This window comes from Giraffa tippelskirchi, chromosome 11, assembly GCF_054371585.1.
Source record: "Giraffa tippelskirchi isolate mGirTip1 chromosome 11, T2T-mGirTip1v1.2.pri, whole genome shotgun sequence".
NCBI lineage: Eukaryota > Metazoa > Chordata > Mammalia > Artiodactyla > Giraffidae > Giraffa > Giraffa tippelskirchi.
Window position 1 is genome coordinate 14,585,692 of NC_137285.1, and position 17,292 is coordinate 14,602,983.

Here is a 17,292-nt window from a genome sequence, read left to right on the forward strand (position 1 = left end):
GATACTACACACCTTGAGTTGGTAGTATGTCTTAGAGGCTTTCTTGCCTTTAATACTTTCTTTTCCCCAATATATCCTTATGGCACATGGGACTCATCACCCTTGAAGATCTCAAAATTCCTCGAAACAGTAAATTAGGGAGGAGAGAGTGGGGCTTCCAACACCAACTTCCAACCGAGAAAACGAAGATGCCAAGAAGCTGGGAGACCCATCCACCCTTGTCTTCCCACCCTGCCCCCACCCCGGTCTAGTAATATAAAAGATTTGCGTCTTAAAAAAAAATCACTTTACTAATTTACTATTTACTCTGGTTTTAATCTTCTGCTATTTGATTAACTTAATCTTATTTTCCTCCAGAAGCTATTGCTAAAGTGATTTCCTTCTACTGATGTGGGTTAAGCTCTGTATTGATTGTAAATATGTTCCCTGTTTTTTGCCTCCTCAGCGGTTTTGCAAAGGGTACAATGAAAAACAGAAGTACATTTTTTTTTCTACTATTCAACTGACTGCGAAGCCCATATTATGTATTGATCTGCCGTAACTCAAAATTCCTTTTTTTCCTTCCCCTACTTGTTTCCCACCCCCTTCTCCTTTTGATTTGTGGTTGGGAAGGTTTTGTTTCGGTGTAAACTTGGATTTTTCACCTGGTTGCCAGGCAACAGAAGCCACCCCAGTCGGGAGGCACATAAATGTTAAATTGTCCCCAGCCACCTCTTCAGGCTGGGCCTGTCAAAACTCCAGTATGTGTACAGGTCACATGGAGGAACTGGTTAAAAATGCAGCGGTGTCAAACCTGAATCCCCAGCGAGCACTAATGAGCAGGTGTGGGGAGAGGGCAAGGATTTGGCTTTTAAAACCAGTGGCCCCTGTGATGGCAGGTGGTCTGGGAAACCCAGCACCTAAGTGTCAAATGCCTAACAGCAACAAGATGGGGCTGTTTTGAGTTTCAATAAGGAAAAAGGACTGGGACTTCCCTGGTGGTCCAGCGGTTAGGAATCCACCTGACGATGCAGGAGACACGGGCTCAATCCCTGTTCCAGGAAGATCCCACATGCCATGGAGCAACTAAGCCCGTGTGCCACAACTACTGAGCCTGTGCTCTGGAGCCCTTGAGCCGCAACTACTGAAGCCCACGTGCCCTAGAGCCCCGTGCTCTGCAACGAGAGAAGCCTCCACAATGAGAAGCCCACACACCACAACTAGAGAGTAGCCCCTGCTTGCAGCAAATAGAGAAAGCCCACACACAGCAATGAAGACCTAGCACAGCAATAAATAAATAAATACATATAGAAAAGCGATGAGAAAGTTGGAAGGAACCAGAGCTAGTTTACTCATGTACAGGACTATTCTAGTCTGTCCTATTCTATTCCATTCCATGCCGTTATGTTCTGTGTGTGTTGCATATATTAACTCATTTAATCCTATCTCAAGGCAATGAAGTCAAAATCATCACAACCTGTTTTACAGTGAAAAAATGAAGGCACAGAGAGGTTAGGCAACTTATCCAAAGTTGCACAGCTCAGAAGTGGAGAAGCCGGGATTTGAACTGTGACAGTGTCTTAGCAGCACCACTGTGTCAACTGGGGAAAAAAAAGGCACAACCTAAAAGATTGCCGGGAGAAATATCAATAACCTCAGATATGCAGATGACACCACCCTTATGGCAGAAAGTGAAGAAGAACTAAAGAGCCTCTTGATGAAAGTGAAAGAGGAGAGTGGCTTAAAGCTCAACATTCAGAAAACTAAGATCATGGCATCTGGTCCCATCACTTCATGGCAAATGGATGGGGAAACAGTGGAAACAGTGACTGACTTTATTTTTCTGGGCTCCAAAATCACTGAAGATGGTGACTGCAGCCATGAAATTAAAAGATGCTTACTCCTTGGAAGGAAAGTTATGACCAACCTAGAGAGCATATTAAAAAGCAGAGACATTACTTTGCCAACAAAGGTCCATCTAGTGAAGGCTATGGTTTTTCCAGTAGTCATGTATGGATGTGAGAGCTGGACTATAAAGAAAGCTGAGCGCCGAAGAATTGATGCTTTTGAACTGTGGTGTTGGAGAAGACTCTTGAGAGTCCCTTGGACTGCAAGGAGATCCAACCAGTCCATCCTAAAGGAGATCAGTCCTGGGTGTTCATTGGAAGGACTGATGTTGAAGCTGAAACTTCAATACTTTGGCCACCTGATGCCAAGAGCTGACTCATTGGAAAAGACCCTGATGCTGGGAAAGATTGAGGGCAGGAGGAGAAGGGGACGACAGAGGATGAGATGGTTGGATGGCATCACCGACTCAATGGACGTTGAGTTTGGGTAAACTCCGGGAGCTGGTGATGGACAGGGTGGCCTGGCATGCTGCAGTTCATGGGGTCGCAAAGAGTAGGACACGACTGAGCAACTGAACTGAAAAGTTAAGAATTATGTTTTATGTGGGACCTTGCTGAGAACTCTAGTCTGGGAAAGACAACATCTCAGATTGGTCTGAGGAACTGTTCCAGAGAAGAAAGATGTAGGGGTATGTAGGCATTTTTGCTGAAGACAAATGGACATGAAGTCTAACATCAAAAGATTACTGCTAGTCACACACATGCACAAAAACCAAGCCCTCTCAAGTTAATGATTTTAGTGCTGTTCTATGCATGGGAAGATGTAAGAGTCTCGGTGCATTGAAATTATTCCTTGAATATGTATCTTTTAACTATCTAGGGCCAGTATCCTGTTTTTCTCCATCCTGACTCCCCATCTGGGTACACTGAGGGGGAGGGGTGGGTTGTCCAGTTGTTTATACAGGAGTGGCAGGAACGTTCTTTGTTTACTGAAATGGCAGGCAGCATTTTTTTTTTTTTTTTTGGTCTGAAACCAGGTGGCGGTTAAAAATTCTCAAGCCGGATGGTCTGGGCTCAAACTCCATTTCTAATACTTACTGACTGTGTTGACTGGTTGAGCTGCTTTTGCTTGAAAGTGAAAGTGTTAGTTACTCAGTCGTGTCCCACTCTTTGTGAACCCATTGACTGCAACCGCCAGGCTCCTCTTTCAGTGGAGTTCTCCAGGCAAGAATACTGGAGTGGGTAGCCATTCCCTTCTCCAGGGGATCTTCCTGACCCAGGGATTGAACCTGGGCCTCCAGGTTCAATTGCAGGCAGATCCTTTACCATTTGAGCCACCAGGAAAGCCCCAAGCTCTTGCCTTAGTTTCCCAAGTTTTAAACTGTGGAGAGCAATGGTAACATGTCAGAGTATTCTTGTAAAGACTGGCATTTGATAACTGTTAGCCGTTATTTTAATTCATTTCTGGAGGGCAGTGTGGATCAAGTGCTGACTTTCTGCTTCCTAGCTGATCAGCATCTCCTGTCTGAACTTGGCCCCGAGGCTCAGGGATGGGGCAAAAGAGTCAGGAACAGTGTGAAGGATGTCTTTGCTGTTGGATAAACAACTCTGTAATTTAAAAGGTTGAGTATCTAATAGCTTGTGCTTTTTGACTGGGAAATAGGTGTGAAAGTCAAAGTGGCCACAGCGTCTAAATGGCCATGTCCAAAAGGCCTTGATAAGGGCCACCCTTCATTTGATCCTTTCATAGTAGACACTCTGTCAGGGTATTTGGGATCGCTTCTTTTCATCTGTCCTTTAAATGCTTTTTTTTTTTTTGATGTGGACCATTTTTAAAGTTTTTACTGAATTTGTTACAATATTGTTTTTTTATCTTTTGGTTTTTTGGCCAAGAGGCATGTAGGATCTTAGCTCCTGGACCAGGGATCGAACCCGCGTCCCCTGCATTGGAAGGCAAAGTCTTAACCACTGGACTGCCGGGATGTTCCCTTTTAGTGCTTTGGAAGTCTCTTCCTTTTGGAACTGAGTCTGAAGTCAGCTGGAAATTAGGTTCAGGGCCTCAGGCTTGTGTGTACAGTGGGGGAGGGCTGAGGGAGAAGGCGGTACTCTCTCTCTGGGGTCCTTTCCAGGGATGCAGCCATGATAGAGGCAAAGGTGTCGGGAAGAGGATGGACAGGACACTGAGAATTGCCCTCCAGATCTATGTCAGGAGTCCACAGCTCTTCCTGTGGACCCTGGGAATGCCCTCATGCCCTTGGGGGATGGCTTCAGCTACAGAGAGCCAGAGCTTTTTGTCCTACATTGGGGACAGCCCTGAAAGACCATCTTCAGAATTCCTGGCAGGGTTGGTGGAAGTTTCTGTTGAGACAACGTGGCAGCTCAGGTTCCCTCCCCACTCCATCCCCACCCATCAGCCTCCTGCCACCTTGATCTCAGCTTGGGCTTCCTGGGGGCACCCGGCCAGCCGCACGCAGTGGGAAACAGGCGTGAGAAATTCTAGGCCAGTCAAACAAAAGACCACAACCAGTTGAGTCCACTTTTTAATATGTTGACCATGATGCAAACAGGCATAAATAGACTTTTGTTGAATTTCATCAAATTAGAAGATAAGAATGATACAGAAGAAGAGCATGCGGCGAGCACAGCCTGGACAACCTCGCTGGGAAGGTGCTGGAGCGCACGGGACACTTGGCGGCGTTAGCAGCATCGAGAGCTCAGAGGTAGGGGGAGGTCCGAGATTTCTGACGGTGCAGTGTGGTGAGAGGCGATGACACCCACTCAGCCACCTCCCCGGCTCCCCAGACCCAGAACAGAAACCCACTACCTGCCCAGCGACACAGGGCGACCCCCACCCACAAACCCGTCTGGCGCCGCCTGGAAAACCACTGCTGAGCCTGGAGTGGGTCTTACAATCACAATGACAACATGACAGCAAGGACAGAAGGGTGGAGGCGGGGTGGGGCGTGGGCACGGGAGGGCACTGGGCCTCCGTGGGTCTTCGTCCGAACTGGACGCCACGGGCACAGCATCTTACTGAATCGGGGCTGTCATCTCTCTGTCCTGGGAGGGAGTTGGTGAAACCGTACTTTTCCATTCCCTCTTGAAATCCTTCGAGTCTCCGTCGGGCAGCAGATAATGGAAGGAAAACCAGCGGGCTGAGAAATGCCTCGCTTATTCCAGAAGGTGGATGGTAAGAAGGCCTGGGGCAGCCGGTAGAGAGTCTGTTTCCCCAGGGTTCATCTGGCAAGGTCTGAAGACACAGTTGGTTGTCACAACTTTTGGGGGGGTCGGGTGGGTGGGTGGAGGCCAGGGATGCTGGCCAATATCCTACAAAGCCCTGGGCAGCCTCTCACCCAAAGCATTCTCCAGCCCCAAATGCCAACAGTACTGAGGTTGACGGACTCCGAACTAGAGCCTCCAAGCATCTCCTAGGAGCCAAGTCTAGGCACTTTGATGTCCTGGAGCCAATTTCTAGAAGACTTTGGAAAGCTGTATCTTCAGATCTGTTCTCGTCTGCCAGGGCCACCTGCTTAAGAACGGTTTCTGCTTGGGACCAGACATGCATGCCCTGCTTACTCAGATATTCTAGGAAATAGCGAATTCAGAAACATGCCGAGGTGTGTTTACTCCCAATCACCTCCCGTGCACACGGCTCAGACAGTATTAATAGAGAACAGACCCCCAAACAGTTCCTGCTTTCCTGGCATGAGAGTTTACCTGAGTCCTTGCACCCGAGACACATCAGTGTGTTTGTGCCACCAGGCAGAGACTGGCAGGTGGACCAAGGTCCGGAAGGGTGTGGGAGAAAGAGGAGAGGCCAGGCTGCTGTTAGTCCCCCAAGGCTTCAGGTTTGTGGGGACCATCTGTGTTGAGTCCCTGGGGAGGGGGACAAGGTTGCTTTCACAGCCTCTCAGATTCGTTATCCTCCATCCCTGCTTTTGGCCTTTCATTCTTGAGTTGAATGGTACACTTAGATGCAGGAGAGGGCTGGGAGAAGACAGGGAGTGTGGGCAGGTCCCAAGGGAAGCCCAGATTAATATTTCTTTTTCCTTGTCTCTGGCAGGTGGTCTCAGATTAACGTGCCTATTCAGACAGCAGGCTTCGAGGGTAAGGCGGGCACAGCGCCATGCTGGATATCAGTGGCAGGGGCGATGGAATATACAAGGAAACATGGCCAGCCTAAGATCTTAAGTCCATGCTTTTCCAAATGGCATGAATTAAAAGGGATCAGGGCCATAGTGGTGAGGGGTCCAGACATCAGCTTGCCGATAATCATTCTGGCACCGTGATCTGGGTCAGAGAATCTTTCTTGTGGCAAACCTGACTTAGGGCAAAACCTGACCTCCTTTTGGAAGCCCCAAGCAGGGGCTGCAAAGAGTGTGTTTGGCAAGAAATTCCTGTGTTCTCGGGCCGATGTCTGGTGGCCTGGAGTCAGTTCTCTTTCTGCCCATCTAGGCATGGACCTTGGAAGGATCCACCCTGTTGGCTCGGGGTTGGGGGGAACCTGGCTCTCCTGTCACCTCTGAAAACTCAGTTCTCCTTGGAGCCTGTTTTCCTGAGACCTGTTTCTCAGCCTAGAGGCAAGACTCTTGACTTTCCCTTTGTTCTCCTTGCCCACAACAGGTCGGAGTCCAGGTCCTGGTAATTCAACCCCTGGAATGTCTTTATCGTCGCTATAATCTACCCCCTTCCCTCATTCAAGTCTTGGGTTTCTGCAGTAACTAGCCGATAGTTCAACAGGTCAGCAGTCTATGCTCTATGCTGTAGCCAGAACATTCTTTTCCAAGCATAACCCCCATCAGCTCATCTTCTCCTTAAAAAAAAAACACTCCTAAGGACTCCGTGTTGCCTACCAAATAAAGACAAAAATCCCTCGACAAAATTCCATCTGTTCCCTGCCTGTCTCTGCTGCGTACCTCCATCTTCCTCAGCCTCCCAAAGCCGGGCTATGTCAGAAGCCAGACCTGATCCATCCTGCATGCTCTCCGTCCATGCTTCACGCCTCCTCCCCCGACCTCCTACATCCTGGGAATCTCGTTTCCCCAAATCTGCCGGGGGAATCCTGGCGATCACTCAAATCCCAGACCTGCACATTGATTCTAAGACCTGTGTTTCTGCATCACAGATCCTAACCTTCTGTAAGAGAGGAATTGTGTTTTGCTCTGTACACTTGACTGTGCCTTCCGGATACCAGAGAGGTAAGACATGACACAGATTAAGTGAAACAAAATTTGATCGCTCATCATGGGCCAGGTATGGTAACTGGGGCAATTTCTGGACATTATCTCTATTCCACTTTGTGATAAAGGGGGATATGTAGACTCAGAAAGATTAGGTCACCAGCTCAGGGCTGTCCACAGAAATGGCAGCAGAGTTACTGTTTGGACTCAGGATTGCTTTTAAAACTCCACTTCGGTGGGTCTGAAGCATTGCCCCCAAAGCAAAGACACCTGACTGTCTCACTCCATAGAAGCCAAGGGGAAGCCTGTATCTTCTTTGGGAGGTTAATAACTTCTGCTTCTTTTGCAGCACAACCATAGGAATAGGATTCACAATGATAACCAGAGAGCATGACTGTTCCACTTTCCTGTGGCAGGGGATTTCATGTCCCTCCAGGCCAAACTCACTTTTGTTAAATGGAGTTGGGGCTACTGCTGGCCAGCTCGAGAGGGAGAGGGAAATAAGAGACCTGCAGCTAGGGTGAACCTCCCCCCGGCCAAATCAAATGCCCAGTCAACCCCATTTTTGCTCACCAATTGTTAACTCCAAAATTTGCAGGCTACTGGGACTGAACTACACAGCACCACAAGAGAGCAGTGTTTAGCTACCGTGGATCAGAGCTGAGCCTGAAATCCGGGCCCCACTCCTGCCTCTTGATGGGCTCATTACCGCAAGGCTTTGGGTATCAGAGATTCTGTCAAATGAGAGACACACATCAGACTAATCTCCTGTCCTCTAGCCAGCAGTTATGAATCAGCTTGTGTTGAGGGTTGAAAGGTCCTTACTTAAAAACCAAACAAAATAATCATTCTTGGGAAGAAAGATGAATCCTGGTGATATAATTATTTCTTTAGGCTACCTGATAAAACAAGATGCTATTTCCCTTAGCCTGCCTGCTACTAGATGGGCAGGGCTATATGAGGAAGGTGCCTGGCATGGAATAAGTGCTCTTAAGTATTTATCTGGCGATGGAAAAGCATTTGTGCATAAAACTTGATTTGGAAAGGGTAGCACTGGTTCATTTCTCTGTGATGGGGGTTGGACACAGCAGTTCAGTCCCCCAGAAGCTAGTGACATCTTAGGAGCTATCTACAAAGGGCTCAAATGGCTGGAAAGAAAGCTGCTGGGAGGAGAGCTACTAGCCAGGATCGTGTTTGCAGAAAAGAAAAGGTTTAGAATGGGCTTCCCTCCAGGTCAGAGAGGGTCAGCCGAGCATGCTGAGCGCTTGGTCTCTGTACCATGGAAGCCTGAGCAAGAGAAAATAGGATTAAAGGCAGGCAGGGTAATCAGAACTGGCATGAAGTCGAACTCTGAGCGCCAGGGATATGACACCAGCGGGGGCTGCTGGGAAGGGTGGAAAAAGGGAGACAGAGTTTGCCCTTTGTCTTTAAGGGCACCTCCTGGGGACACCTCTGGCGTCCCAGATCTAAGGCCTTTCCAGAGAGGGCCAGGGCTCTCTCCCTTTGGCAGAGAAAGAAAGAAAGAAATGCTCATGTGCTGTATAGAAAGAAAACAGCTAGCTTTCTGTAGGACAAGACAAAATGAAATAAGACGGAAGTTCCAAATTGGCTAGCTGCTTGCCTTTCAACCTTGGGGAAGGGGTTCCTGGGGGCATCAGCTGTCTCTGAGCACTGCTCACCATTGACTTTTAGCACATAAGTGTAGAAAGGGACCTTTCCATCCCATTTCTTCAGAGAAGGTGAATTCAGTGGGTTGTCTGCCTGGGAGAAATGATACCCACCCTGATGCCTCCCAATGACTTTGCTGCCTGTTTGTTGATCTGAGTTGAGAATCATTTGTCAAGATGATCTTATCGGGTTAAAAACTGGGGGGAATCTCTTTTAGAAGGACCAAAAGCATGAAGGCAGGTCCTCCTCACCCTGGCTGGAGAGGAAGCTGTGAGATGCCTCACGACAGATTCCCTCTCCAATCCGATCTGCCTTCACTGGCTTCCATTACTTTATCCTCAGGGGTGAAACAGCAAGCCCCACGTAGGAGAATTAAAAAAAAAACAAAAAAACAGTCATATTCTTCCTTGATATTGTTTCCAGTTTTCACAACTTTAAAGTTTGATCCATTCATACTTTTTAGCTTCATAATATTATGATTAGGGGAAATTAAGAAACAAGTAATGTTTCCAAAGTCACCCAGCGGCAAAGACAGGAAGACCCTTATTTCCAGCTCATTCCCTTGGACGATATTACTTCGGGTCTTGGGTGAGAGTGCCCCAGAGGGCCAATTAGGCGATCCTGGCTGGGGTGGGTGGTGCTGGGAAGTGGGTTTGCCCAATCCATCAGATGGCTTAATCTCCCAGTAAGAGCTCTGCTAACTGGTGCCACTACCTAAATGGATCTAATGTCCCCTTTCACTAGAGATATCCCCCTTGGTCATCAAACCCCACCTCCATGTCCTGACTCTATAACCAGGACAATTAGGATGCATCCATGTGTTTCAGGTATGCTAGCACAGACCCTTAATTATGGATGTGTGAGGCTCCAACATGGGTCGGGGCATATTTCTTGGCACCGAGGGTCCGGAGGCGACATGCTTGCATAGGCAAGAGGACAGAGGGAGACCCAGGCCCATAACATGCGCGCACACACACACACGCACAACCGGAACATCATCATAAAAAAGGATCGGGTGAGATTCGAATGGCTAAGGGACTAGCTCAAAAAACTTCTGTCTGGCCCCTGCAGCCTCTCCAGGGCAAACCCCAGAAAATACCCTAACCCGAGCCCTGGCCATGTTCCAGTGGTTTCATGCACCGGCGATTTGCCCTTGTCGGAAAGAGAAAGAGAGAGAGAAAGAGAGAGAGAGAGACGGTTTTGTAAGAGCCACTGCGGATTATAAAGGCATTGCACTGCAGCACGAAAACTCAAGGAGAAAACCCAAGAGGGCCGGGAAACCACTGAGAGGTGAGAACCCAGGAGAGGAGGACCAGGACACGGCGACAGGACGAGAGGCAGAGCGGGGGCCACACGAGGGTGCCCGAAGGGAAGGTTCAGCAGTGTCCGTGCTTATAAAACCTGCAGCCACCCCGGCCGAGGGCAATGGGGCGGCCACCCTGCCATCCGTCTGGGCAAGAGGGTCCAGTTAGGAGCTGAAAACCCTGTAGGAGGAGAAGTGGGGAGGGAGTTAGTGCCAGAGGAGCAAGGCTGCTCTGTTTCCTTAAAGAGACTCCGAGAAAAGCTCCTGAGTTCTGGACTTTGTCTCTTTCACTTCCTCAGCAGCTCCAGTGACTGGGACAGGCCCTGGCACCCAGGTGGGACTCATCTTGAGTGAATGAAGAATGAATGAATGAACAGATGAATGAGCCTGGCTCAGCCACACAATAAGCCAGGTTGAGCTGTGATCTTCAAGGCAATAATGTCAGCCTGCTAGATACCAAAGTATGTTTTCAAGACTGCTGTGTTGTCATAAGGGGGAAAACAATGAGAAACCTTATGAAATGGAGTGTGTGTACCCTAGGCTACTGAAAACAAGGAAACTGAATTCCCACCTAATTTAAAGGGCATGTGGTGGTGGTTTTGAGGCAGACAATGCAGGGAGTGAGCTTACAATCAAGGGTGATGTGTCATGGCATTAATGTAAGGTTTAAAGAGTTACGCTCAATCCCAGTTGTGTGGTACCTCAGACCATTTCCAGCAACTTCTAGAGGACAAATGGAATTGTCAAAATAATAGTGATTGGAATTTGCATCCATGAGCACGCTAGCAGCATTTGGGGGGTGAGGGAGGTAGTATAAACCCTAGGAGCAGTTAATAGGAGCACAAATTTTGCAGTGGCGAGAGCCATCATTCAACTTGGGGGTGCCCCGGTGGAAGTTGACATCCATAGCCAGGGTTTTCACACTTGAGGGGGACTCAGAATGCCCTGCGGAGGTCGTAAAAACACCAACTGCTCAGTGCCCTGACCCCAGAGATTCAGATTCAGCAGGGCTGGGGCAGCCTGGGAATTTGCATTTGTAACACATTTCCAGGAGATGCTGCTGCTGCTGCTGCTGGTCTGGGGCCCCAGCGTGGGAAAGCCACGGTCAATGGAGTCAGACGGCTCTGTCTGTCAGGGCTCTGCCCGCCCCTCACCCATGGGAAGGAGCCAGCTTACTCATCGGTGTCTTTTTTGCTCTCCTCAATGAAGGCAATGGATTCAGATCTAAGGCGGTTGGTCACTTCATATGTGCGCAGGGTGACCCCGAAAATATCCTCATGGTAGCGGTTATCATCCTAGGGAACAGAAACAACCAGGAATCAGACTTCAAATGCCCGCCGAGGGCATGGAGAAAGGTGGACACATGGACACCCTGGAATGGAATATCTGTAAAGATACTGGGTGTAGGGAGTTCCTGGCGGCTCAGTGGTTAGGACTCAGTGCTTTCCCTGGAGTGGCCTGGGTTCATCCCTGGTCAGAGAACTAAGATTTTGCAAGCCCTGTGGCATGGCCAAAAAAAAAAGAAAAAAGAAATGAGATGTAACTCAGGGTCCCCTGGAGACCCTTCTGGTCTCCAAGACCATGTTTCACCAAGAGCCTCTGCCGTGTAGGGCATGGGGTCTCTCTAAGCCCAGTTGGCAACAAACACTTTTGTTCCCACCTAGAGAGAGAGTGCTGCTGCTTTGTGGGTGCTAAGGACAGAAGAGCTGAAGGGATCCAGGGGAAACCTCAGCTCATTTCCCCATTTCCCCCCTCCTCCTTGTTCCTGCCAGTTCAGATCTGGGCACGGCTGGGTTTAGTGTGAAACATCACCGTCAGTAGAGACCAGCAGAGACAGAAGAAAGGACAAAATGCCCACTTAGCACTCAGGGAACACCACGGTTGCCAAAGTGGAGACTTCTCAGGACATAGTTTATCTGATGATGAATATCTTAGCTCAGCTTTGCCCAGAAACAAACAAACAAACAAAAAAGAAAACTTGGGAAGCACCATGAGTGAGGATGAACCTGGGGCATCCAAGGGTTTCCGAAGCCATTGGAGCTCCTTCGGCAGAACTGAGGGATGGGCATTAAGGAGACCCCAGAGGGCAGTGTCACTGAGAATTAAACAAGGGGGTAAGGTGCCCCCCCACCCCTCAGTGAGGACAGGTGGTGTTTGAGGAACCTGCATTGAGCAGAGTTAATTTCTTTTTGGCATTCATGGTCCCAAAGGTTTTGAAGAAATTTGCCCATCTGTAGAGTGGATTCATTTTAAGTTGGGGTGGTTTTTCGACCTTCTGAAGAATCTATGAAAATGTGTCCCAAGGACTTACAGCAAAGAGACAGAGTGGTAGGGGACTCTGCAGCTCTCCAGGGTGCTCTGGCATTTCTACTGGAAAGCTGTTGTTATTGTTTTAACCTAGTAGGGGTTTAGTATCAAAATTAGAGCAAGGGCTTCTTCTACAAAAGTGTTTGACTGCTGCTCATTTAGGGAAGCAGGGAGAAGAATGGGGTCACCTTTGGAGCTTTGTGGAGGCCTGGGGCTCAATTTATTCTATTTGGGGCAGTTGACCACAGAGTTGGGACTTTGCTTCCTGGGCTGCTACTAGCCTTTTTGCAAATTAGGAAAAGGTACCCCTCCTTCTGGAGTGAACACAGTTCCATGCCAAGGTGTGCTGCCTGGGAAGCCAAGCCTGATGGTGACTTTCATCCCCTACTTGCCCCCTTTGGACAAACCCTTTTGTGCAGTGGCCAACCTGCACAACTCCCCAGGGCAGTCCTGCAGCTTGGTTCTGGGGACAGGAATGGTTGGGTTAGGATCATTTCAGTCTAACTACTAGTGGTCCACCCACTTTCTCATTTTCATACATCACAGCCCCCCATTCTATTTAATATACGCACTGCATGCCCAGCTATCTTTCCTTCTCTCCCTACTATGGTTTGGGATCACCTGCATCCTCTGCTGCTGCTGCTAAGTTGCTTCAGTCATGTCCGACTCTTTGTGACCCCATGGACTGCAGCCTACCAGGCTCCTCCGTCAATGGGATTTTCCAGGCACGAGTACTGGGTGGGGTGCCATTGCTTTCTCCGCCTGCATCCTCTACCCCCAGTCATAAATGGGAAGATGGGAGCAGGGATGTCATCATGGGTCCCCCAAGTCACTGAGACAGGTAAGAGGAGGAAGAGGAGACAGGATGCCAGAAAAGGGCTCCCAGGAGCCAGCCCATCACTCACCCTCAGCCTGCTGATGAACACACCGGCATCCTCCACCGAGAGCTTGCCCTTCTGGGTCATGATGCGCTGGATGGCTTTGAGGACATCGGCCGCCATGGTGACATCCCCGCACACGTAGATGTGGCCTCCTTGCTCCTTCAAGGCTCGATACACGGGTTCTGCCAACTGCTCTTGTAGGATGTCTTGCACATACTTCTGCAGGGGTGAGGGGGGCAGGGAGCGGGAGGACTGGTGAGGAGGAGCCAGGCTGTGTAGCTCACCTCCCTCCCCCCACCACCCTGGGAACAGAGCCTGACCCAGGGGCTTGGGGGCAGGTCTGTATTTTGTGCAGCGATGCAGGGGACTGGGAAGAATGAAGCAGGGGAGGAGGGAACGTCAATCTGAGAGTGATGAGCAGTGCCTCTGCTCTGCAGCTCGCCTCTGCCGAGGACCCTTGAGGGAGCCATGCCGCCCACGCCCCAGAGCTGTCCCCTGGAGGCATAAGAGCGGGCGTTCTCTACCAGCTCCTCTCTCCCATGGCCAGTGGTCACCCCGGGGGTGTTTACACCCATGCGCCTCTAGGTGCGGGGCTGGTACTTCAGGCGTCCTATGCCCGGGTGCTGGAGAAGCCCCGGACAGACAGTGGGAGATGGGGGAGGGGCTCGCAGGTAACACCTGAGCAAACCAGCTGCCGCAGGAATTGCTGGAATTGCTGGTGGGCTAAGGAAAAATTGATGCTTTTGAACTGTAGTGCTGGAGAAGACTCTTGAGAGTCCCTTGGACTGCAAGGAGATCCAACCAGTCCATCCTAAAGGAGATCAGTCCTGAATATTCATTGGAAGGACTGATGCTGAAGCTGAAACTCCAATACTTTGGCCACCTGATGTGAAGAGCTGACTCATTTGAAAAGACCCTGATGCTGGGAAAGATTGAGGGCAGGAGGAGAAGGGGACGACAGAGGATGAGATGGCTGGATGGCATCACTGACTCGATGGACATGGGTTTGGGTAGACTCCGGGAGTTGGTGATGGACAGGGAGGCCTTGCGTGCCCTGGTTCATGGGGTTGCAAAGAGTCGGACACGACTGAGCGGCTGAACTACTACTACTAAGGAAATATCGGGTGGGCACAGGGGTGTCCAGTGCAACCTCCAGGGACTTTGTTTGGGTTGTTCAGGAAACGTCCCCCAGGCGAGCCTGGTGTTCAGCTGGTACTTTCAGGCATGACCAAACCAGCTGCTGAAACACTGATGAACTCTCATGCCAGGTGTCCAGTGGCTGCTGCCTGGACCCTCTCAGTACCCGCTTCCCTGGCTGTCCTGGGTCCTCTCCTGGGATGCCCCTGGGGGTCCAGTTGAAGTTCCCTAAGATCCAGCAGGGATGTGCCCCTGTCTTGTAGCCCGTGTCCATTCTCACTTGGAGTGCCTCTTATGGGCTGTTTAATTTTTTATTGGAGGGGGGGAGGTGCTGTTTAACTTTAAAAAAAATTCATATTTAATTAATGATTTTAAAAGTTTATTTTTTTTTGCCCTGAGGCATGTGGGATCTTAGTTCCCTGACCAGGGATTGAACCCGTGTCCCCTGCATTGGAAGCATGGAGTCTTCACCACTGGACCGCCAGGCAAGTCCCTTTTAATTCATTTTGTAAATATTTTTATTGTGATAGAATGCACATAAAATGCAGGTGTGTTTTAAAGCGTGCGGCCCAACGCTGTCGGATTGAGCACATTCATGGTGTCGAGCAACCACCCCCTCTATCCAGCTCCACAACCTTTCCCTCTGCCCCACAAGGGTACCCTGTACCCAGTGTCACTCCCCATGCCCCGCTTCCCACAGGTGACCACAAATCAGCCTTCTGTCTCCATGGATCTGGCTGTTCTGGATATTTCACTTAAGTGGCATGATAGAGTATGGGCTGTTAAATATTTTAAGTCAAATGTTTATGCTCCATGCTTCCTGAAGTTCAGAGCAATGTCATGGAGGAGAATTCAGAAGGGGTGAGGGTGTTTTGGGAGCAGGATGTGTGTGTGTGTGTGTGATGGGCTGGGGTGAGGGGGGCGGAGGACGGGCTGGGGCTTACCTTTGGTTTGTCTGGCTCCCGAGAGTAGGCTGTGTACAGTTCTCTGAAGACCCCCTTGCTCTTGGCCTGCAGGGTCTCCTCCCTGTAGATGTGGTCTATCTTGGACTGCCGGCATCCGAATACCAGGACCATGGGGCAGGGGCTCATTCCTAGGGACCGGGAAATCTGTCACCTACAGCTCTGATGCCGGATGTGGGGGTGCCAGGGTGCTGGGACCCTTCGCACGTGCGACACAGGCAGAGGCATGCAGCCACTGGGGCAGGGCGTGTGTTCTGTCTCTCTCTCACACACACATGCACACATGCGGGAAGAAGGTAAAGAGTGTTCAGACTTCAGCAGACCTCTTTTCTCTGGGTCTCAGTCGTTCCTCTGTCCCTCCCCAACACTGGGTAGCCCCAAACCCCCAGACTTGGAAGCTAGACTGCCTGGGTTCAAATCCCAGCTCTGTGTGATGCTGAGGAACTAACTTTCTATGTCTCCATGTCCCCATGTGAAAAATGGAAATAATAACAGCATCTAACCTCATAAGGTTATTTTAAGAAGTAAATGTACAACACTAGACCCCTGCCTGGTATATAATGAAGTCCCTTGGTATCCCAGAGGGTCAGTTCCAGGACCCACCCTGATACCAAAATCCACTCATGCTCAAGTGCTATAGTTGGTCACCTGAACCCGCTGGTCGTCTGTATCTGTGGTTCCACATCCACGGGCTCTCAACTGGCCTCAGATGGTACATATGTATTTAATGAAAAAAATTTTCATCTAAGTTGACCCATGCAGTTCAAACCCGTGTTAGTCAAGGGTCAACTGTACTTTGTAAATGTATGTTTGCTATTCCACTAGAATGACAATTCCACTGGGGCAAGTGTGTGTGTGTGTGTTTCCAGTTGTTTCTGTCTTGCTCATTGCTACGCCTCTAGCACCTACAATAGTGTTTGGCATCCATGAGATGCTCGATAAATCTCCGTTTAATGCATGTCAGAACCGTGGTTTTATTTTCCCTCTCTCCTCCCAAAGCTGATCTGTTGTGTTTCTCGCACAGCAAACCCTGCACTTCAATAATCGCCTTTGCGACCATCCCAGAAACACACATCCATTGGATAAGGCTTAATGCGTACCCCTTCTAGGACTGCTTATATTTTAAGATGGGGGTCCTATCTTAACAGTCTAAGAATGTCTTCTGGGGATGGGCTTTCAGGCCTTGCAACAAGCTGTGTGGATGCCTTGTTTGGATGGGTCCTTTGAGTTGCACCATAAACTTCACCTGTGGGTCTGGTTGCTACAGTATTCCCTGTCCCTCCCCAGGCAGTGACGCAAAGGAGATGGAACAGCATCATGCCTCCTGGCTGCTAGGACACAGGCGGCCCTCCCAGGATCCAGGGAGAGGAAACCATGTGCTTGCTGGACCACAACCCACCTTTGTGTTGGATATCAAATTGCCGCTGCTGCCAGAAGCTCCGGAAGGGGGCGATGCCAGTGCCTGGGCCAACCAGGATACAGGGCACTTGGGGATTTTGGGGTAGGTGGAAGCTGGGCGCTCTGGACAAGAAAGGGAGAGTCAGGAGGCTGGCTGAGTTCAAATGTGATCAAGAACTGCTGGATCCAACAGTTCTTGACCACATTTGAGCTCAGCAACAGCACTGTGAAGCAATTATCCTCCAATAAAAAAATTTAAAAAAAAAAAGAAAAACCCTGTTGGATCTTAGGTAAACCAGATGGCCCTCCTGGGTAGAAATACAATGGGACTTAAAGCTCTTCAGCTGGGGTCAGGTGGCCCTTTTCATGGTTGGGAGATCCCATAAATTTGGGGAATTTCCCCAAACAGGAGATCCTCCAGGTCTGCCTATCACTCCACTTTCTAATTATCCCCATTGCTGAGCTAAGCCACAAAGGGAGCGGGATGGATCAAATGCAGGGCTTCCCTACCTCAGCCTTCCTGACATTAGGGGCTGCATAATTCTCTGTATACAGTCCCACCACCAAGAAGGGGGTGCTGTCCTGTGCACTGTAGGATACTGACTAGTACCCAGGCCTCTATCTATTAGG

General features: G+C 49.6%; 1 protein-coding gene across 4 annotated transcripts in view; it reads right to left on the minus strand.

The window, feature by feature from the left end:
- Positions 1-4,353: 4,353 nt before the first annotated feature.
- NOS1 (nitric oxide synthase 1) overlaps positions 4,354-17,292 on the minus strand; it is a 194,045-nt gene continuing 181,106 nt past the window's right edge. For 2 of the 4 annotated variants that reach the window (XM_081539721.1, XM_081539720.1), the window contains 5 exons: positions 16,664-16,785; positions 15,247-15,395; positions 13,190-13,384; positions 11,154-11,272; positions 4,354-10,158 (listed from right to left, as the gene is read on the minus strand). In XM_081539721.1, coding sequence (XP_081395847.1) covers positions 10,143-10,158; positions 11,154-11,272; positions 13,190-13,384; positions 15,247-15,395; positions 16,664-16,785 — 601 coding nt within the window. In that variant the 3' untranslated portion in view covers positions 4,354-10,142. The remainder of the gene's footprint in view (positions 10,159-11,153; positions 11,273-13,189; positions 13,385-15,246; positions 15,396-16,663; positions 16,786-17,292) is intronic. The other 2 variants (XM_081539718.1, XM_081539719.1) reach the window with 2 other exon arrangements.